Source organism: Alligator mississippiensis, chromosome 6 (assembly GCF_030867095.1).
Source record: "Alligator mississippiensis isolate rAllMis1 chromosome 6, rAllMis1, whole genome shotgun sequence".
NCBI classification, from domain to species: Eukaryota; Metazoa; Chordata; order Crocodylia; family Alligatoridae; genus Alligator; species Alligator mississippiensis.
The window spans coordinates 80484125-80506815 of NC_081829.1; the positions used below are offsets into that span (position 1 = coordinate 80484125).

Genomic DNA, 22691 nt, shown 5'->3' on the forward strand with positions numbered 1-22691 from the left:
ACCCTTCTCCTAAAAGGATTACTTCCAGGGGCAAAGGGAGGGACTTCCAATGGCAATGTTCAGGGGTTAGGCAGGGTTGGGACTTCCAGTCCCAAGATGGTGACCAAGGAGTGGGGCACCTGTCAAGGGGTGGGACCACCCTTGTGGCCCTCGACAGCTCATCAAAACTCATTAAGTAGACCTACAGCTAAAATAATTTCCCACTCCTGGTTTCATGCGATTCCTAAATAGGTTGACATATGCTCCTGGGGAAGGCTGTGGTTGCCTACTCTAATATTCAGGGTGCTCTTGGCTCGAGAATTGTGCAGGTGGAAAACTGGTGATATTGATTTACTGATGTTCAACTTTAAGTACCACTTGTGAAGATAATCAGTGATAAGCTCCATGCGAGTATAGTGTCTTTTCCAGTTCTATCATGTCTATTCCTTGGACTACTATGGTGACATCATCAGCATCCATGTATTACTGAGATGTGATGTACAGGAAGTCTGAGGTATATACATTGAAAAGTACTGGTGCTAGCACTGACACGTAACAAGTATTAAGTCCCCTCTAGGCATCTTAAAATTACACCATCTTGGGCAAGGATTATCTCTGAGCTGCGCTATCTACCTTACGTAAACTTTTGGGTGTTCACGTGAGATAAAACCACCAATCTCCAGTCCTCCAGCATCCAAAGGAGAACTGCTTCCAGGTGGGCTAGCTATCATCCAGGACTCTTTGGCTCTGGAATCACAGTTGGAAACATTCATGCAACAGGTAGGTGAGGATGGCATGAGTGGGGGTGGGAGTGGGAAAGGAGTGAAGGGTTAGGGGCAGCAGGGCACATGGGAAAGGGGTGAGGGGGACAGGATTGGAGGGAGTAGAGAAAGAAGATGGTAGGGGGAGGTGGGGAGCAGCTACCAGGCTTCTGTCCTCTCTGTCCCCCAAATTGTCCTGACTTCCAAATCACCCCTCTACTCCCAGAATTGCTCCCTTCCCACGCTAATATCTCCCTCTTTTCCCCACTAGTCTCTCCATCCCTGGATCACTGTTCTGCTCCCCCAATCAGCCTGAGAGTGGCAGGTACCTGTGGGAGGTTCCCCCTCCCCATCTGTAGGGGTTTCTACAGACCCTACTGCCCAAATTGGTGGGGACTGGAACTGGGTGTGTGGGAGCTGTGAAGGTGCAAGGAGCCTGAGAGCAAGTAGAGAGGGAACTCCTCCCCCTCCCCCAGGTGCTTCTGCCACCACTGCTCTGGAGCTGACTGCGGTGGCAAGGCAGTGCTCCAGGAGTGGTGGGGGCAACTGGAGGATGGAGGAGGTGATCCAAACAACACTCAGGGGCCCTTTCCTGCTCCTCCCTGGCCTATAATGCGGCTAGAGAGGTGATGAGCGGGGCAGGCATTAAGCAGACTTGCAGTCCTTAGCCATGCCTCTGCTTGCCAGCACTAGTGGCAGATCTGAGCAGTAAACATTAGAGAAGGTGTTAACCCTGAACATGTGACTGATCGCTACCACCAACTAACCCGAACACAGACTAATAACATTCCTTAAAATTAGCACCTGTTAATTCTAATGTGTAATTTCACCCCAAGATATTTATTTAAAGTTTAAATGTCATCTATTTCTTTGAACTATTCTGAAAGTTTTTTGGGGGGAAAAAGCTCCTAATTTTTTTTCTCTCTTTCCTGCCCCCCCCAAATATATTTAAAACAAATTAGTAGTCTGTTAAAATATGTTGCCTCTGTGTTTCTGGCAGTTTTCTTTCCAAAATCCTTTATACCCTCTGGATACATTTCCACCAGTCTGACAACTACTAACTGTTAAATTGCCAGCTCAGGAATCAGCCAGTCTGTCCTTTTTTTATTCCAGTTCTAGTATGACATAGCAGGGCTGAGAGCTGGCAATCTAACTAAAGATGACAAAGTAAGTTTTCCAAAAGATAAGCATCAGACGGAACTTGTACACTTACGCTTAATTTGATGAATTAAGTTAGAATTTACCACTGGTAAACAATACCAAAAAAGTTTGTTCTAATTAATTTGTGGAAAACCAGATTTGTTTTTCCATACTTATGTATATACAGTAAACACATACATCATATATACTATGTTTGCTATGCAGTATATGCATCATATAACAAATAGCTATCACTTCAGAAAAGTTTAAGTAACATTAAAAGTAATATTATTTTGGCTTGGATTTATTTTTCAATATTTGTTTAGGTTATTTAAACAATTACTGAACTAGAAGCTTTAAGAAAAAGTTCAACCTCCTTGCAGCCCCTAACAACTATGAAACTATGAAACCTGCCTTTGTTCAGCATTAGACATCATCTGTTGAAATGCTTGTATGCTGTTGACAGTTGTACGCACACACCGGAGAAGTTCTCAAATTACATTATAGTTTGACAAGCAACAGTGTAGTCATACACACCCTATGTTTCGCTGGCAGTTTGAAAGAACCAAAATAAAGCAATATGGACAACCTATGCCTGTAAATAAACTACAAATGAACAAAATTAACTTCTGAAACATCTATTCTCTTTCACACACTCCCATCTGGAAAAAATAATATAAATCAAGAAATGTGAGGGAAGTAGGGTAAAAACACAGATTGTATCCAAGATCTTGCCAGCAACATTGGGAGTAAATTATCTATTCCATTTTGTAAAATATTTATAGATTTTTTTTTTCATGCTTGAATAAAGTATAGAAGACACTTGATTTCATTTCACATATAAATGAAGTACCTCTTAACAGGTGGAAGCATCAGTACACTGAATGCTCCCCAGAGGAACAGCCAGCCAGTCCTTCAGCTCAAATGCAAGAGAGCAGATTGTTTAGCCTACTCCTCAATGTTTTATTTTTGTTGGATTTATGATTTTTTAAATAGAAAGTTCATGGTATTTCTTGACCGTCTGTACTGAAAGATTAATAATTTCATTCGTCTAGAACGCAGATACAGCTCTTTCAGCAGAAACCATCTCCATATTGTCTCACCAATGCAACCTAAAGCTATTCTGGAGAAAGAATACACAGAAATAAAAAGCATCATTCTTCCTTGACATAGTCTATCCTTTGACTGCCAACAGGAAAACACATTAATCCAACAGTGGCAGTGGTTTTAGTGATGTAGACATCTGTTCATCAGAAGTAGCCCTGAGACCACCAAATTCATTTTATAAAGGCAACTAAATCTCCATGACTATTCCTGTTGACTCAAATGAATGTGTCACAAGATACACAATCCCTACTGACACCCCATCAGGAAAACCAACAGAGAGGCCAAAGATTAAATAATCCCTCTAGGACAGAAGTGTGACATGTGAATAGAATCATGATGTAGGGAAACTGGCACTAGCACTGATAAAACTGCATCTCTTTTTAAGAAAATAGACTTTAGATTCCAGCACAGCAAACTTTTGCAAGAACTAAAAAAAAGTATTACATTTTTTTCTTACCTGTTTGCAGCCAATATGGCAGAAACCATTACATAAAAATATGAGAAGAAAACAAAGTTTCAAAATATGCGTAGGAACAGATAATGGGGGAAAAAAAGACACCTCTCCCACAAACATACCAATTACAAAGTCTAGGTTAACAGATCAGTAACCTCTTAATTCTAAGGGGGGGGGGGGGGGCGGAAGGGGGAAAGAAAGAAACCAGGGTCCCAATCTGTCCCAGACCACAAAGTGAAAGCAAGTATGGTGATCTCCCAGTTTCTACTTCTAAAACACACATGAAAACCACCCAGCCACTTAACCATGTAACTGCTTAACTGATTGCATCTGCCTCAGAGTCCCATTACTGAAACAGAAATAGTGTTACAAGTTTAGACTGAATTTAACTGACAGCCTTCTGGAATGAAGCAAGTATAGTACTACAATTGCTCTATGATGAACATTATGCCTGCAATAACACTTCGATAAAAACTCATCATGTTAGGTCCTCACTCAGAGAGAGAGAACTCTATCAAAAAAGAATATCAATATATCAAATACCTTAATGTAAACGTAATTTTAAAATGTCTTAAATAGAACCAATCTAAATCATTTTCCAATAACAATGGCAAAATTCTTAGAAATTTTTTTTTCCTCACAGTTGTTATTTTGGTTCAACTTTATTTGCCAGGCAGTTTAAACAAGAACACATTTAGTGACAGGTGTTCAGTACGGTGTTTAGAACTCTCTGTCATATAAAGAAATGATCTAAGGTAAAAAACTATGCTAACATAAATTTAACTAGCTAGGACTCTAATGTGGTATAATATGAAGGAACAGTGTTAAATTGATATCCAAAAAGTAGTATGAAGAAATATACAATAAGATCTTTGTGGTGCAAAGTTAAGCAGCAAATTCAAAAGGTTAATATATTCTGAGTAGCTCTATGGATTCTCAGAGCGTATAAAATACCGGTAAGTTTTTGCAGGGCTGGGACCTAAATATCTACTCTCTGCAACCATTCTGTCTCCAACTGTGATCTCATTAGAGTTCATAAGCTAGCAAACGCTGCCTCTGGTCAATTCTGGGATGAGACCCCCCTCTCCAGAGAAAACAACAGATATTAGCATAAACATTTCTCTCAGTCAACAACTAAACATTGCTATAAGCGTGGTTACAGAAAGCACCGTGCTATTTGTATTCAGATAAAGCCTTCCCAACTGGGTTATTAATTTCATATGCTTTTTTTTTCCTATGGGAGTCCTTACCAAATTCCAGCTGGAATGGAGTTTGTTTTACAGATCATTCAGTTCTGTAAATCTATCACTCAATTTCCTTCCTCTCTCTGTTATTTGGCACTGCTATTTACTGTGTAACAGATGCTGCACTGGACTTCAATGCAACAGTCGAAGGGATAGTAACATTACTAGTGTTTCAACAGTCATTTCTCCTTGCGTCTCATAGTCTACAGCACTTAATCATCCTATACTGTGGCTACAGTGCCTTGCCATATCTCATCAGCAAACATCAGATAAACACCATTTGAACATATTGGTAACACCAGCTGATTACAAAGTCCTACAGGAAATCAATTACATTCTATAACTTTGATTCTTGATTAACAAGTTGTTTTGTTAAACCAACTGATGTTGTCTTTAATTAAATTTTACAACCCTAATGTATAGAGGAGTCCCTAAATAGAATATCATCTGTTAAGAGACCAACAAAGAACAACATCAACAAATACTGTACAGGATATGGAGCTTTATTTTATCTGCTTCAACACTATGGGTGGTAACACAGCATGACCAGCTGGGCTATTAAAACTTACAGACAGATAGAGAATTCCTCGGAAGTAAACCTGTATACTTTACAAAATGCGAGAAAGGCCTGGAGGCATAAGAGAAAGAAGAAAGATATGATGTACCAAGGCCTTGGTATGCCACAATAATATATACAAATATACACATTGTGAATAATTAATATTCTAATATGGCTGTGTATATGCATCTGTACACATGTAAAAAGGAAGCATTATTCAATGGCTAGATATACATTTTCAAAGGCTCCCCCCTTAAGCCTCCCTCCCTATATCTGCACGTACATCTGTATATACAAGCACACAACAATATTCCAGTGTACAAATCGTATCTGTAAGCACTGTGTACATGCTAGGTGTAAGATTTTCCATGCAGAGAAACAGATGTGCTAGCAAATACTTTGGAACACTTGAAAGAGATCTTTTGAAAATTTGTCCCAGGCTACCTGTCGACAGCAGCAGGAAACCTACAGTAGATTAGCTGCTTTGAGATGTTAGAAAACAAAAACGTCACTTTACTTTTAATCTCGGCACACTCCTGCACCGAGCCCAGCACATGCCTAGAAGAACTACTGCATTAGTTGGACCTGGCTCATTCAACCTCTGTATAAGGTGGGTGCTTTAGTGGGGGCTTTTTTGGCACTTTTATCTAATAGCTAATTGAATCAACTTTAAATAAAGGTGCCAAAAAGTCCCGCTGAAGTGCCTGATCTATCCAGATGCTGCAGAGTCGGGTCGAACAAATGGACCCCTTCTTCCCATAAAGTGCATTTTTTTCCTGTTTTATTTTAGCATCTGTAAGCAGCCATTATGAACTAGTACCCTCCATTGAATGTTTGTGTAAAGCTGCTACATATATAGAAATATATATGCAGTCATTTCTGGTGAAGAAAGGATACTCCTTCTACAAGGCAGGCTTGTTACACACACTGTATGAACGTGGACAAATGTATATTTTAGCCTTTTAGAAGTCGAGGGTGGGTGCATGTGTAGCAGCTGCTACAATCAAACTGTTAAACCTCTATGATCCTGTAGTGATACAGGTTAGGCAAAACAACCCAGCTCAGATCCTAAATAAAGCAGGGTATATCAAGGCAATCTGGGCCCTTATGGGAGAGAGATGGCCCTGAGGTAGAAGCCCACCTGTGAGTGATCAACTGAGAGTTAAAAGTCCAAGGGGAGAAAGAGCAGAGAGCTCAAGCTAGGGAAAGGAGCAGTTTGTGGGCAGGGATCAGACTGAAACCCAGCAAAGCTCTCCTCCTGCCACCTGGATAAAAGCTGGAGGTTTGCTTAATTTGTTTGTTTGTTTGTTTGTTTGTTTGGACCAAGGAGCATTGTTTTATTTTGTAAGGACTGGCTAAGGGGCTTCTAAGGGGACAAAGCCTGCATGCAAGGTAGCAGGCACACCAACCTGCTGACACAGGGGCAATGTTCAAGTGTCTTGCACTGCTATAGAAGCATGCAGACCCCTGAATTGCATCCCAACAGTTTATAGTTTCATAGCTGAAGGGACCCGAGTAGATCATCAAGTCTGACCTCTGGCCGTGGCAGGAAAGAATACTTGGGGTCAAAAATGACCCCGGTCAAGTGCTCATCCAGCCTCCTTTTAAAGACCCCCAGGGTAGGAGCCAGCGCCACCTCTCTTGGAAGTTGGTTCCAGATCCTAGCCACCCTGCCTGTGAAGTAGCACCTCCTGATATCTAGCCTGAATCTACCCTCTGCCAGCTTGTGACTGTTATTTCTTGTCCCTCCTGGCAGTGCTCGGGGGAACAGGGACTCTCCCAATGCCTGCTGGTCCCCCTGACTAGTTTATAAATGGCCACTAGATCCCCCCCCTCAGCCTTCTCTTGTGGAGGCTGAACAGGTTCAGGTCCCTCAGCCTCTCCTTGTAGGGCCTGCCCTGCTGCCCCCGATCATGCGGGTGACCCTCCTCTGAACCCTCTCCAAGTTGCCCACATCCCTCCTGAAGTGCAGTGCCCAGAACTGGACGCAGTACTCCAACTGCAGCCTGACCAGTGTTGCATAGAGGGGGAGGATCACTTCCTTGGACCTGCTCGAGATGCATTTGTGGATGCACGATAGGGTATGGTTGGCCTTCCTGACCATGTCCTCACACTGTCGGCCCATGTTCATTTTGGCCTCAATAATGACTCCAAGATCCTTCTCTGCCTCTGCACTGATGAAAAGGGAGTTCCCCAGAGTGCAGGTCTGCTGCTGGTTCTTCCTCCCCAGGTGCAGCACCCTGCACTTGTCAGTGTTGAAACCCATCCTGTTTTCATCCGCCCACCCCTGTAGCCTGTCCAGATCTGATTGCAGCCTATTCCTTCCTTCTAGCATGCTCACTTCACTCCACATCTTAGTGACATCTGCAAATTTGAACAGGGTGCATTTTACCCCTTTGTCCAAGTCGCTGACAAAGATGTTGAACAGTGCAGGCCCGAGGACCAAGCCCTGCAGAACCCCACTGCCCCCGTCCCTCCAGGTCAAATAAGATCCGTCCACCACCTCTGGGTATGTGACCCATCTGACTGTGTAGGCATCGACACCACAGTCTTCTAGTTTTTTAATGAGAATGGGGTGAGAGACCATGTCGAAGGCCTTTCTAAAGTCCAGAAAGACTATATCCACTGCGACACCTGCATCTAAGGATTTGGTGACCTGGTCGTAGAAGGCCACCAGGTTGGTCTGACAGGACCTGCCTCTAATGAACCTTCCTGACCATGTTGGTTGTCCCTAAGCATAGTCTCCCCTGCTGGTCCCTCGTGGACATGCGCCAGGATAATTTTCTCAAAAAGCTTCCCCAGGACTGAGGTAAGACTAATGGGCCTATAGTTTCCTGGGTCCTCTTTCCTCCCTTTTTTGAAAATGGGAACCACATTGGCCCTTTTCCAGTCCTCCGGCACATCGCCAGAGTACCATAAGTACTCGTAAAGCTGTGCCAGAGGTCGCGCAATAACCTCTGCTAATTCCCTGAGCACTCTGGGGTTGAGATAGTCAGGACCTGCTGATTTAAACACATCCAGTCCCTCCAGAAGTTCCCTGACTAGGTCTTCGCTGACCCTAGGCCTGGGTGTGCATCCCACAGGGCCTATGGGGGTCCCAGTTGTGGGGATAACCAGGTCCCTACTCAGAAAAATGGAGGCATTTTTAAATGTTAAATAAGTTAGCTGTGCTGTCTGGTGCGATGACCAGATTTCCTAGCGTGTCCTGCAGAGGCCCCACATTACCCAGTACCTTCTTTTTACCCCCAATGTATTTAAAAAAGGACTTCTTGTTGTCCTTGATCTGGGTAGCTAGTCCCAGTTCCATCTCTGCCTTGGCCTTCCTGACCACCCCCCTACAGTCCCGAGCAACAGAGGTATAGTCCTCTTTGGTGATGGCCCCTCCCTTCCAATGGGTGTACGCCACCTTTTTAGCTTGGAGACGTTTCCGGATGCTTTTGGTGAGCCATGGGGGCCTTTGCACCCTCTTTCTCCCTTTGATCCGTGTAGGGATTACCTCCCTTTGGGCTTGGAGGATCATCTTCTTAAGGAACGACCACTCCTCTTGGACACCCGACTCCCCTCCCCTCCGGGACCTCAGTGTCTCCCTGACTATTTTCCTTACCTCATTGAAATCTGCCCTCCTGAAGTCCAGGGCTGCTGCCTTGCTGCAGGCCTTCACCACCTTGCACTGGATAGTGAATACCAGCAGGCAATGATCTATGTCACCCAGGTGATCGAGCACCTGCAGTCCCCCCACCAGGTCACTGCCCGTGGCCAAGACCAGATCCAACAAGGCATCTCCCCTGGTGGGGCTATACACCTCCTGGGTTAGATGGAGGTCCTGTATCTCAGCTAAGAACCTACATGAGTGGTCAGACCTGGCTGACTGCTCCTCCCAGCAGATGTCTGGAAAGTTTAGGTTGCCCATGATGACCACATCCTTTGACCTAACTGCCTCCATAAGCTGACTTAAGAATTCCTGGTCTAGCTCTTCTCCTTGGTTGGGTGGTCTGTAGTAGACCCCCACCTTTAAATCCCTTTCTCCCCGACTTCCTTGTATTCTAACCCAGAGCACTTCAGTCTGCCCCTCCTCTGACCCAGTGCTACTCATTGAGGATATGTATTGCTCCTCGACAGAGTGCCACACCCCCACCTTTCCTCTCTGTCCTATCTCTCCGGTACAGCCTATAGCCCTCGATGTTTACCGCCCAGTCATGTGTTGGGTCCCACCATGTTTTGCTGAGCCCCTACTATGTCTGGGTTGGTGTTAGCTATCAGGAGGGCAAGTATAATGGTATCCTTTGAAAATGAGATCACTGTTGTCTGTCTATACCCTTAAAATGTTTAAGTATCTCACAAAATGAAAAGACCAGATAGGGAAAGTACTTTTTAAAATATTTATTGTTGGAGGCCCCACCTCACTGTAAGAGGACAAGTCAAGAGAGCTCAATCCATTTCAGAATCCCACATAAAAATAATGGAATTCAATCTAAATGCTGGCATTCCAGTTAATTTTAAGGAAAGGTGTTTAACTTAAAAATAGAGGTGAACAAGTTTCTTGGGGAGTCAAGTCCTCAAAGCATATAAACAACACTTTTGCAGACCAGTACATCAGAAAAATTATACCACCTGGCTGAAGGCCATGGCACTCTCCTATATCTACAGTGTTACTTTAGTTTAGATATCAGTCCAGCTGTTATTTAGACTTGTACTTTAATGACAAAAGCCATCATCCAGGACTTCATACTTCAAAATACTGCTAATTTTATGAACCAGGAACTATGCATTTGACACCTCTACCCACAAGAAACAAACAAACAAAAATCCCCCTAGGGTTACTATTTTGCTATTATATTTCTGCCACGTTAGTTTGCAGACCAAAAGCAAAATCAAAACTAAAGCTCCATCCAAATATGTGTTCATAAGGCACTAAATTCTGCCATTTGGGAAGGCAACACAACCATCTTCATTATGACATGGGGAAATACAATTCACAACCAGTAACATCTGCACCAATTGAAGATGGAATTGACAGGCATCAAAAAGAACCCAGTGCAGTCCTGTCTAGTCCCGTCTTAGATTGATGATGAATGGAGGAATAACAGTCAGCAGACTGGAGTTCCCAGATGCAGGAATGCACCATGTGCTCCCCCAGTGGGGAAACCTGTCAGCTGATTGGGGTTCCCAGCCGTGGGAACACACCATGCACTTCTCCAGATGGGAGCCCCATAAGCTGATCAGAGCTCCTTCCCAGCAGAGTGCAGGGAGCCGAACATACTACTTGTCAGTGCAGAGGGATCCTGGGATCATGATTCTGGGCTCCCCCTCCACTGGCACAATGGAATCTGATGCTCAATCCCCACAACTGTGCCTGCTACCATGTGTGTGTGCCATGGCAGGAAGTGCAATTGTTAGCATCCTGCATCAGTTCCCAATGCACCTTTAATTTAATGTCTGTCAAGGGCCTTAAACATCTACAGCACAGTCCAAAAGTAACTGGAGATTATCAACCAGGGCTACATTTAAAAAAAACACCAAAAAACAAAATCAAATGAACTTTACCTCCTCATCATTATTTAACATAGGAAAGGGTCCTTATTTAAAGTAGTGGAGTTTTTGGTTACATCAGCACAAAAGTATTATATCCATAACCAATAAACATAATCCAAGGATGGCTGAATCCATTTTAATCAAATTTATTAACCATAAAATTCATTCTTGAGAGCAGATTTCATATGCCAAGACTCAAGTTACAGTGGATTTTTATGGCAGAAGTCTGAACCCCTAAGACAGGCTTTATAAGATAAACTGACAACTTTATAGCCATGGTAGCTAACAGTAAGCACAAAAGAGATTTCTCCAGGCAACTAGGAAATAAGATGTTTTTTTCCTTGCACTTGCATCAGAGAACACATAAATGTGTGGGAGACATTTAGTAAATGTCACTAATGTAAAATATTTCACTGAATACTGTTAAATAATAATTAAATACTTAAACTGAGTACTGTAATGATCAAGCAGAAAACATGATTCGAAAGATTCACAGCCTGTCATTTCATTACCAAGCTGAGAGGGTCAGCTTTTAAAATACATGCCCTTCAATTAGAATGTAGGGAAACGTATTATCTACCTTCTGTTAACATCATCAGAAATCCAGTTATGGCACAATCTCAAACAAGCACACAACAGACATTGATTTCTGAGATGCATAGTGTCTAAACCTATCTACCTCAATAGGAACAGTAGTGAAAATTCTGAATTATCATCGTTATTATCAAATGATAGATGATAGTGATAATTCAATCATTTAATTTCTTCCACCTACCTATCTATTCCAAAACTGTTGGCCTTGTGTATGCTTTTTAAAACAATGGTACCCTCCCTTAATTTGTGCTAGACTCCATGAGCAATGTTTTATTGCCTCTTTTTCAATAACAGGTCTACTGCAATCTCTAGAGCCAATTTTTCAAATAATTATTTGCATCACAGAAGAAAAAAATCTGGCTGTTGCATTGTGTGTGTGACTGTTTCTAAGCAACACTGTTGTTTCAGATCAAACATGAAATAGTCATCTCAGTAAGGTTCAGCGCTTTTTCTCTGTACTTACTTATTCTGCATCATGTTCATTATAACCCAGTCGAAAGGATAGACATTCTTCCCAATGAGATTCTTGAACATGATGAATGTTTCCATCAGAAAATCCTAAAATAAGAAGGAAAACATTTGAAAAAGGCCACTCTTTTAGATCAAAAATGATACCAAGTGCTGATGAAAACTCACTTGATTAACGACTAGATTCAAAAAGGTCTCTCTTGCTTTTTCAAATGTAAAAACATAAACTACTGTTAAAGTGTACTATATATGAATACAAGGGAAAATATAATATTATGCCATTTTAGAAAAGACCTATAACAAGAATATGTATTTGCTTAATAGTAATGTATTGTAATCAACCAAATATGTTATTCAGTGAAAAGGAACAAATTATAATTCTATCAAGTACTGTATAGCTTTTCTAAAAAGATTTCAGTTTTCATTAATTAATAAGGCATATCCTGGATTAACTGGATTTCTTAACACATACAGCATATCAAACTAGTCAAAGAAAAATATAAATGTAGCAGTGAAGACATCTATCCTTTTTAATATAAGCACTAATTAAACAAACTGTTTGTATGATTAAAGAGGGGAAAAGGTTACTAACTAAACCAACTCAGGATCCAGTTTACACTGAAAAATGTTCAGTGGTTTCAGTAGCTCGATTCTTAAGCACTGGAAACATTTAAATCAAGACTGGATGTTCATCCAAAAGATATTCTCTAGTTGGGGAATTAATTTAGGGAAATCTTATGACCTGTGTTATACAATAGGTCAGACTAGATCAGGGGTAAGTAACCCACACCACAGGTGCCAGAGCATGGCACACAAAGATATTTTGCTTCGAATACACACCTCAGGGCAGATGGCAGGAAGGGGTCAGGGCTGCACTGCCACAACAGGGATTGGGCCGCTCATAGCTCCCCCACCATCTGCCCTCGGCATACCAACATCTTACAAGTCAAGTTTGCAGGTGTTTTTGGCACTCTGCCCAAAAATGTTGCCGACTCCTGGACTAGATTATCATAATGGTTCCTTTCTGGACACCATGAACTTCCTAAGGTGAGCCTAAATTGTTCCTGCAAGTTAATAGCTGATCAAGCACACAATACGTTTGATATAATAAGGAACAACGTTGTAAACATTATGATGTCATTATGGGGAGCGTTAGAGCTGCAGATTTGTAGTCGCTTTGGGGACAGTGACCACCAATCAACTGAATTCACCATATGGCGCAGGGTGGGTAAGATAACTAGTAGGATGGAAGTGCTGGACTTTAGGAAGGCTAACTTCAGTGCGCTTCAGAGCCTAGTCAATAACACACCACAGTAGAAGAGTATTGGCAAGATGGGAGTCCAGGAAGGGTGGTCATTCCTAAAGGAAGTGATCCTTTTGGCACATAGGGAGACTATCCCAGTACGAGGGAAAAGGGAGAAAGGAGCCAAAAAACTTCCTTGACCAAACAGGGAAATCCAGGGGAGTCTAAGGGCAAAAAAGAAGGCATATAAGCAGTGGAAGCAGGGGGAAGCTACCAAGGAGGAGTATACCTACTTGGCCTGCACTTGCAGGGAGGCAGTTAGAAAAGCCAAAGCAACTACAGAGCTGAGGCTGGCAACACAAATTAAAGACAACAAAGTCTTTTTTTAGGTATGTAAGGATTAAAATGAAGGTGCAGGGAAGCACAGAACCCCTGTTGAAAAAGGCGGAGCAATTAGTGACACAAAGGGGGGACAATGCTGAGCTATTCAATGAGTTTTTTGCCTCGGTGTTCCTGAAGAGAGTTCAAGATAAGTCTCCTAATGGGTTTTTAGATGAGCATCCAGCCTACCAACAGTCGACGCTGACTTGGTGCAGAGTCATTTGCATGGACTGGATGTGTTCAAGTCAGCAGGCCCAGATGAACTGCATATCCGAGGGTGCTGAAGGAATTGGCCGGTGTCAAAGCAGAACTACTGGCATGGCTGTTTAAGCACTCATGATGCTCGGGTCAGGTCCCGGAGGACTGGCAAAGGGCCAGTGTGGTCCCTATTTTCAAGAAGGGGAGGAAGGAGGATCCAAGTAATTACAGGCCAGTCATTTTCACCTCCATCCTTGGAAAGGTCTTTGAAAACATTATAAAGGATCATATTTGTGGGAGTCTAGCGGGAAAAATAATGTACAGAGAAACCAGAATGGATTTGTAACAGGTAGATCATGCCTGACCAATCTGGTTTTGTTTTATGACAAGGTCACAAAATGCTTAGACATAGGAGTAGAGGTGGATGTTGTTTTCTTGGATTTTAGCAAGGCCTTCAATATGGCATCTCATCCCATTCTCATAAATAAAGTAAGAGGCTGTGATAAAGATGTTTACACGTTCCAGTGGGTGGCAAATTGGCTTATCGGTTGCACCCAGAGAGTGGTAGTAGATGGGTCGGTATTGACCTGGAATGATGTGGGTACTGGGGTCCCGCAGGTTTTGGTCCTTAGACCTGTACTCTTCAATATCTTCATCAGTGACTTGGATGTGGGTGTGAAGTGTACGCTGTCCAAGTTTGCGGATGATACTAAATTGCGGGGTGAAGTACACACTCCGGAGGGTAGGGAACGATTGCTGGCAGACCTGGACAGGTAAGAAAAGTGGGCAGTATACAGTAGGATGCAGTACAACAAGGACAAGTGCAGAGTACTGCACCTAGGGCGCAAAAATATCCTACTGGCTGGGAAGTGACCCTCTCAGCAGCACAGAAGCGCAAGAGATCTCGGAGTCATAGTGGACTCCAAGATGAACATGAGTTGTGAGTGTGACAAAATCATCAGCAAAGCTAACCACACTTTATCATGCATTAGCAGATGCATGACAAATAGATCCAAGGAGGTGATACTTCCCCTCTTTGCAGCATTGGTCAGACCACTGTTGGAGTACTGTGTCCAGTTTTGGGCGCCGTACGTCAAGAAGAATATTGATAGACTCAAGAGGGTCCAGAGGAGGGCCACTCGTATGGTTAGGGGCTTACAGGACAAGCCTTATGAGGAGAGACTGAGGGACCTGGACCTCTTCAGCCTCCACAAGAGAAAACTGAGAGGTGATCTTATGGCTGCTTATAAATTTATAAGGGGGACGCAGCAGGGGATGCTCTGTTCACCAGAGTGCCTCTTGGGGTAGCAATAAACAATGGTCACAAACTGACAGAGAGCAGATTTAGGCTAGATATCAGGAAAAACTTCTTCATGGTAAGGGTGGCCAACATTTGGAATGGGCTTCCAAGGGAGGTGGTGCTCTCCCCTACCTTGGGGGTCTTTAAGAGAAGGCTGGATAGGCATCTGGCTGGGGTCATCTGACCCCAGCACTCTTTCCTGCCTAGGCAGGGGGTCAGACTCAATGATCAGTTGAGGTCCCTTCCAACCCTAGCATCTATGAATCTCCAAGTCTCAGAAATATATGAGAAGTAAGGTGAGATGACTTTTTTTTTTTGGCCCATATACATGGTTGGGATAGACTTAGGTAAGTTTTGGTATTCAATGCAGTAGACATCTGAAGAAGAATGCATTTACTTCAAAACCTCCGTTCACCTACCAAAACCCTTGCCTCTTGATCGAATAAGGCAGTTTGTTACTTTAATAAGAAATCAGAAATGTTTTGCAATTTATAATGCAAAGCTTAATGTAAATTTATCATGGAAAGTTTAATTTGGGGGACAGTAATGCCATATTTATTTTTCATATTAATGTAACAAAACTGCAGAATATGGGAAAGCTCTTCTTGCAAGTCAGTGCATTCCCACCCAGCTCTACTGCACTTATTATTTCTCACACAGTTGTCTTAGCTGTCCCAGGACAGTATTAGGACATTTTTCCTGGGCTGGGGCTTATAGGGACCATATACAAAACACAAACTTCAAAATGTTAAATTTCTACAAAAAACGGGGAAAGTGATACGCATTTGTCTCTCTATCCAAGACACTGTCCCCCATCCAGCCCTTTATCTGAAGGCTTACAAGATTTTGTACCATGGTTCAGTTTCACCTTTCTGATTCACTGTCCTATTAAATATTTACCCTGACTGATAAGTTCACTATTGACATGAGTCAGGGACTTCCCTATACCCCAGGGATGGGTTATTACCTTACAGAATAGTAGAAGAAATGCATATTTCATGGATATACAATATCTCTCTGGATTTTGTCAGAGTACGGCTATTAGCTAGCCAAGAAAGATCTTATCCAAGAAGAGTCCCTAAGCATGCACATTTAGTATACACTGAGGTAGGAGCTGGAGAAACGGATGATTGGCTTAAGATGCCTAATGCAGCATTCTGCAGCTATCAAAGGAGGATAGTTTTTGTTTTTTGGTTTTTTATTCAATCTGCTGAATCATATTTAAGTGTAGTGGCTGAATCATTTTTAAGTACAGCTAAAGAGGCCTATCAGCATCCACAGAAAATATGTTGTAGAGAACAGCCACTAGAATAATGAAATAATTACCATGTAATCCTTCCCCAAAATCATCCCCTTTGAATGCATCCGCAAAAGACGACATTTTGACACTAAAAGAATTGAGTTAAAATTTGGAACTGCTAGTGGCTAATGAGATGCTACTGTTGCATAAGGCAAAATGCATTCCAGGCACGTACTTCTGTAGCTCAGTAAAATGTATTTGCACTTTAGTGATCAAACTGCAAACTGCTAATTTTTCATATAGCCTTTGTCAAAGAGCTACATACTTTTAATGACCGTGTTGCATATTTTGCTGATTAAGCATCATGTAATATTTCTTTCATTTAACTGCAGTTTTTTCTACTGCATGAGGTGGTTGATTCTTTTCCTGACCTTGCTTCATAGCCTTATAATTGAGATTTCAATGGGAGTTGTACCCATATGAATGAAGGTAGATTTGGTTCCATAGAGTTTATCTTTGTGAACATTTTATGAAGGCAGATGCATGCTTTCCTGATTTCTTATAGCAGATTCCATTTCATACTTTATTAGTTGTGCTGCATGCTTCGGCTGTTCAGTTTTTGCACACACAACTGATCAAGCTGCGTGCAGTGGCAGATGAATTTTCACGCATTTTGCTTATCAACTTGCATACTTTACTGACCATGAAGGTGGTGTAATGTATGATTTGTACTAATTGATTGAATCAGCCATACTTTTTTAATCTACTGACATTTACACGTTAATAGCCCTACTTTCACAGGCATCAGACTATACCATTTCTTGAATGAAGATTTTGAAATACAACCCTTCTGTATATACAGTACTTAAATTAACGTTCTCCTGGAAGTTTATACTTCCTAAAGGAGATGATTTTGTACCAGCTCAGCTTGTATTCTGAGCAACAATCCAGATTTTTAAAATCATAGTTCATACAGTTTCCTCTGAGACTTAAGGAAAGACACATTCCCCAGTCCTCTGAACCAGTGCAAAACTGTTCCAACTGTAACCAAAAGATAATGAAAAAGTAAAGCAGCAAGTTATGCAAACCCTGACCTTGCTTCACCTAAGATGCCTAATTAATATGCCACTGGGTATAGGAAGTTCTGCAGCCCTCAAAATGGCACCAATGAGCTTCATGTTTATGACAAGGAGGAAGGAACAAGAAGAACTCCCAGAAGATGGGTCTTCTTGACAACTGACCTTTCATTTAGCTAAGGAGAAAGGGACTCTGTCTTGTAGTTTGGGTGGGTGGTAACACAAAAGGAACCATCTCTTTCTACACCTCAGATCCCTAAACACTATAACCTGTGTATCTCAGACTACTGTTCTCATGCCTGTGATTTTCCAAAAGTTCTCCAGTAAATCCCCAGGCGTAATAAAATAATTTGAAACCATCTACAAAACACAAGATGCACGGGAAATCAATGAGAGGAGGATATTAGATGACAGACAACTACCTTCTCCAGCATCCTGTATGACAAAATGAATCAGCAGCTCCTAATGCTATATACTGACACCCCAAGCTTCCCCAGGGCTCTGTTCTAGCAAGCAGATGGCACGTGGGCTCCACACCTGCCAACTTATAAGGACGAGAAGCTTGAAGAGAAAACAGATGTGCTTAAACCTTTATAAAAAGTAAAGCTTTCCCCTTCCCTGCATGACAAGAAAAAATAAAATCTTAAAGTTTTAGGGAGGGTTTCAAAGTAACAAGCAGAGATTGATTTATAGATTAATAGATTTCCACTGTGCATTCTATGTCCTTAGACCAACACTACTGCAACCTACACCCCTGTAGAGCTTTTTGCATTTGCTCATTTAAAGCTTCTCAGTAAGGTAAATTACCTTGCACTGAGCTCCATTCCACTGTGTCTACACTATTTCTGATGCTCGAGCTAGATCAGGTAATCCTAAACTCCACTGAAATATTCTGTGAGCTTCACCCTCAGACAGCGATGGTTAACCAAAAAGCAGCTCTGAAAGGCACCTCTCACTCCTAGCAGTCCTGGGTCACTGCTTCAGATTTCAAGTGAAATATTTTAAATGAACCTAACAGATAATTACATTTCCTGGAAGGGAACTGTAGATGTGATGTTGAATTCTCCAGACAATAAGATTTACATAGGCTAAGGGGAGAAAAAAAAAAAATCAAGTTATGCTACACAAATCACTACATTTTCTCTGAGAAACAAAGCCCCACCTGATTTTCTTTAGAGAAAAAAATACATTAGTTCCTGTTGCATCCTTACCAAACCTAATATGCCTCCAAATGATGGAAAACAGTTAGCAGCTGTTGCCTCCCCAGATTCTTTAAGTAGGCTCCGCAAACAGAGAAAAAAAGAGACATGGGGTATTAGGTTTGCATCCAAAGTGGACTCGGGAGGCAGAATGAATCAGATCAGAAGCTGATGCTGAGTTTCAAGGAAGAGGAATTCACCAGCAATGAAGGTCAGTGCATGCAACAGGCCCGAGGGAGGCCCTTAATGACCTTGGTGAGGCAGATCATGAGCCATGTAGCTAGGGGAATTTTTAATTACCATGCAAGTCAGCGACTATTAACTGAAATACTCATCTAAAAATCACACAGGATTCAGCTGCTTGCTTTGCTTATTTAAGAAGCAGCTGATACAATCTTCCCAAACTAGTGGATTCCAAGGAAAACGGTTGTATCCTCGAAAGAAATATTAATAGTCTAAAATACTGTAGAAGGCTATTATAATTCATACAAAGTCCATTTTGAATGATGTTTTATACTAGCGACCTATAAAATGGATTATGAAGTATGTAAATAATGAACTAAGCACTAGGGCTGTGTGAAGCTTTGGTCCCTGATTCAATTCGGCGGAGATTCAGCCCGATTTGGTGGCCAAATCTCTGAATCTGAATCGACCCTTTAACCTCTCCGAATCAAACAGGAACCCTCTGAATGGATCTGGAGAGATTCGGAAAGATTTGGCAATTCGGACATAAGAGACAGCTTTAAATGTTTTTTTCTACATACCTCTAGGTAGCAGGTGGCTTGTGAATGCTGCAATGCTGGGGCTCATGGAATATCCCACAGAAGCACAGGGGGCTCCCCAGAGCGCTTGGCAGCAGACCCAGAAGTGGACCAGAAGTACTTCTAGTCCACTTCCAGGTCCACCAGGGAACACGTTGGGGGCCCCCTCCGGGCCCCCCCAGCTTGGCGACTGGTGCCTCCTGAGTTGGGGGGGCACCTGGGGTTCCCCTGCAGCCGATCACCAAGCCGGGGGGGGAGGGGCCCGCGCACTCCTCAGTGGACCCAGAAGTGGACCGGAAGTTCTTCCGGTCCACTTCTGGGTTCACCGCCGAGCACGTGGAGGTCTCCCCACACTGCTGTGGGATGCTCCCTACGCCCCAGCATCACAGCACTCCCAAGCTACGCTGGTACTTTGATGTACATAGAAAAAACATTTAAAGCTGTGTCTATGTCCGAATCACTGATTCTCTGAATCAGCATCGAATCTTCAGATTCGGATTCAGCCTAATTGAATCGGGGACAGTGATCCAAATCAACTAATCAAATCACTGTCCCTGATTTGGGCTGAATCTAAATCCAAATCAAATAGGGACCGCTTCACAGACCCCGACTAAGCAGTTCAATGAGAAGCTGCACTGCATCCTTCTCCCTTTCCCCTTTCTCCTACTACTTGAACTTCCCTCTCTTTTCCACCCCCCTTCTCCATCCTTGCTTCTTCCATCTGTCCTCCTTTAGCTGAGCTGTAGTTGGCTTTAAGAAGATCTGCTGCTGGGCACACTACAGTCAACTGTTTGGCTGTGGCAGGGGTACAAAGAACAAATGGCTATATACATACCACCTCCAAACAGCTGAGCACAGCATGGCTCTGAAAGCAACAGCAGCATCTCTTTTGAAACCTTGTTATAAATTAGCAAGATAATGAAGAGGTGGAAAGCAAAGATGGAGATGAACTGTGGACTGTAAATGCACATGCTGCACAAACCCTTGTATTACAATAGGTTTGCTTGATGCATTTAAACACAATATGTATACACATTAGAAAAAAAGTACAATGCAAACAACAGACAAATCATTTTTAAATAATGTGCAAAGAACTTTACAACAATGTAATTTGTAGCTGAAATATATCATTGGAACCCCTCATAAGGGGACTGTGTTCTTTACAGGATTAATATTTAATAAAAAAGGTTTATTGTTTCCATAAAGCATCATAGAAGGTCAGCAACATGTGCCAGGTGATGCACCTTTTCCAAAAAACATGTACAAGTTCCCTTTGTCAAAGCAGTGTATCCTTTGCTTTGGCTTGCCTCTCTCTGCATGACCTTTTCAAAACAATATAGCCAAGGTGCTTGGTTTTCTATTGGAAGCTTAAATCACTAAAATCTCATGAGTAAAGTGAAAGTGTGTTATTAAAATTTCAACTCCAATAGCAAAATAGTAGCAAATACACAATTTTTGTTTGCCTTAAAAAAGATATCCTACCTCACTTAAAATCTAAGCACTGACAGCTACTTTTTTCAAAGCTGCGTAAAATGAACATGTGTTCCTGCCTTTGTACACACACACACACACACACACACACACACACACACGCACAGAGGTCAAAGTAAGGCAAACGACGTTCATTATCTTTGGTATAAAACACAGAGGAGAGCTGCTGAAGTACTAATTTACTCATCCATGTAGTAAAAATTATAAAGAAAATGCAATACCTAATATGGAACTATTAAAAATCTCTAATTATCCAGCAAATCGTTCTCTAACCTCAATGGGTCTGTCTCATGAAAGGGTCTTTGTATAGAGCCTATAGCAATCCAAACATATAGAAAAGCCTAAAAGGCTTTTTTTCAACAGTGACTGGACCCAATGTTATCCACATCCCTTCCTTGTGTGCTGCTGCCTACAGAAAAATGTTATGTCTTAAAGAGTTAAGACTAACCTAATAGGCCATTTAGGCTTGGGTGGAACTTTGATACTTACTAGGAGCATCTGTGCATACTATTAATGAATAGCAATAAACTCCAGAACATGTTGGGTTGGAGTTTATTGCTCCCAGACACGCTGTTTGAACATGCACCCAGGACTGCAGCATGTTGAGCCAGGTCAGAGAAGCGCCAGATGGCAGGGGGCCCAAGGGGGTCATCCTGCCAACCTGGGGCTGCTTCGACCCTGCTCAGCTTGCTGCATAGGGATTGGCTAGGGCACGAGGGGAAAGTGTATGTATAGATGTTCAGTCTCCCAGGAGAAATACTCTTGGGAGCAATTTAACCCTGATTGCTCCTGGGTTATTTTTCCTCCCAGAGTGGCTATTTTTCCACTGGGAAGAAAAGTTTGAACATCTACACACTTTTGAATGTCTATATATGGCTTAAAAAAAAATCACAAAAACCCCATTTTAGGATAAAACAATCAACAATCAGAGCTGAGGTTATCAAAAAGACTGTGCGGACCTAATACACCCTCCTTTCCTACCCCAGTTCCTCACACTAAAGCTGGGAGGATGGAATGCTTGCAGAAAGGAAGATGGAAGGGAATGGGAGTAGAAATGGAATTTGGAACATTTATATGGAGCTCAGTTTTCCTCATGGTTCACAGTCTGCAAAGAAATCTCCAGATCTGAATATACATGTTTCATATGATCAGAGCAGCTGGGGGTTGTGCAATTGAAACCAACTCCCTTTCAAGTATTGGCTGAATGCTTCTATCTACAGGGGGCACAAAGGACCTTGGAAGGAATGCTCAGTAGCACTTCCACAATCTACTTTGGCATAAACTTTGCTACCATCCAAAACTGTATAAGGTCTCAACCTGGAATTAAAGGTATCATGTACAAGGAAGAAGTCAAAGATGTTAACATCAGAAATAATATCACTCCTCTCAGACGATTCTCCCTCAGGAAAAGGTATGTTGGTAAATGAGAAAGATCTTCCCCTCTTTTAGAAGAAAAAGCTTCATCTGAGCAGAGTTCAGATCCTTTAGACAAGTACAAGAAGGGACTCTGCTGCCCTAGGTGGTCTTTGAAAAGATTTTAAGGCCAGAAGGAACCATTGTGATCATCTAAATCTGACCTTCTGCCTAATACAGGCCATAACATTTTGTCAAGCATTTCTGCCTCAAGCCCCAAACTTCTGGTTCAGCTATAGCATATTTTTAGAGACGTATCCAATCTTAACGTAAAAAAGCTTTTTATGATGGAGAAGAAACCAGAGCTTGAGTTAAACTGTTTCACCTATGAATTATCCTTACTTCAAATACTGTATTTTTTTTTAAACAAGGAAAGGTATGGAGTATAACTACCTCTCTATTTCATATATAAATTCATCTAGCTTTAATTTCTAATTGCAGGACTTTTTATGCCTTTGTACATAGATTAGAGCCTTGTGCTACCAGAAATTATGTTCACATGTAAAAATGTATAGACTGTGATTAAGGCACCTTTTAATCTTTTATAATCT

The 22691-nt window shown here is 42.1% G+C and overlaps 1 protein-coding gene across 7 annotated transcripts in view; it reads right to left on the bottom strand.

Moving 5' to 3' along the window:
* Positions 1 to 22691, bottom strand: part of DOCK1 (dedicator of cytokinesis 1) — a 555371-nt gene that overhangs the window by 232273 nt on the left and 300407 nt on the right. For all 7 annotated transcript variants that reach the window (XM_059730036.1, XM_006259204.4, XM_014611383.3 and 4 more), the window contains one exon: positions 11834 to 11928. In XM_059730036.1, coding sequence (XP_059586019.1) covers positions 11834 to 11928 — 95 coding nt within the window. The remainder of the gene's footprint in view (positions 1 to 11833; positions 11929 to 22691) is intronic.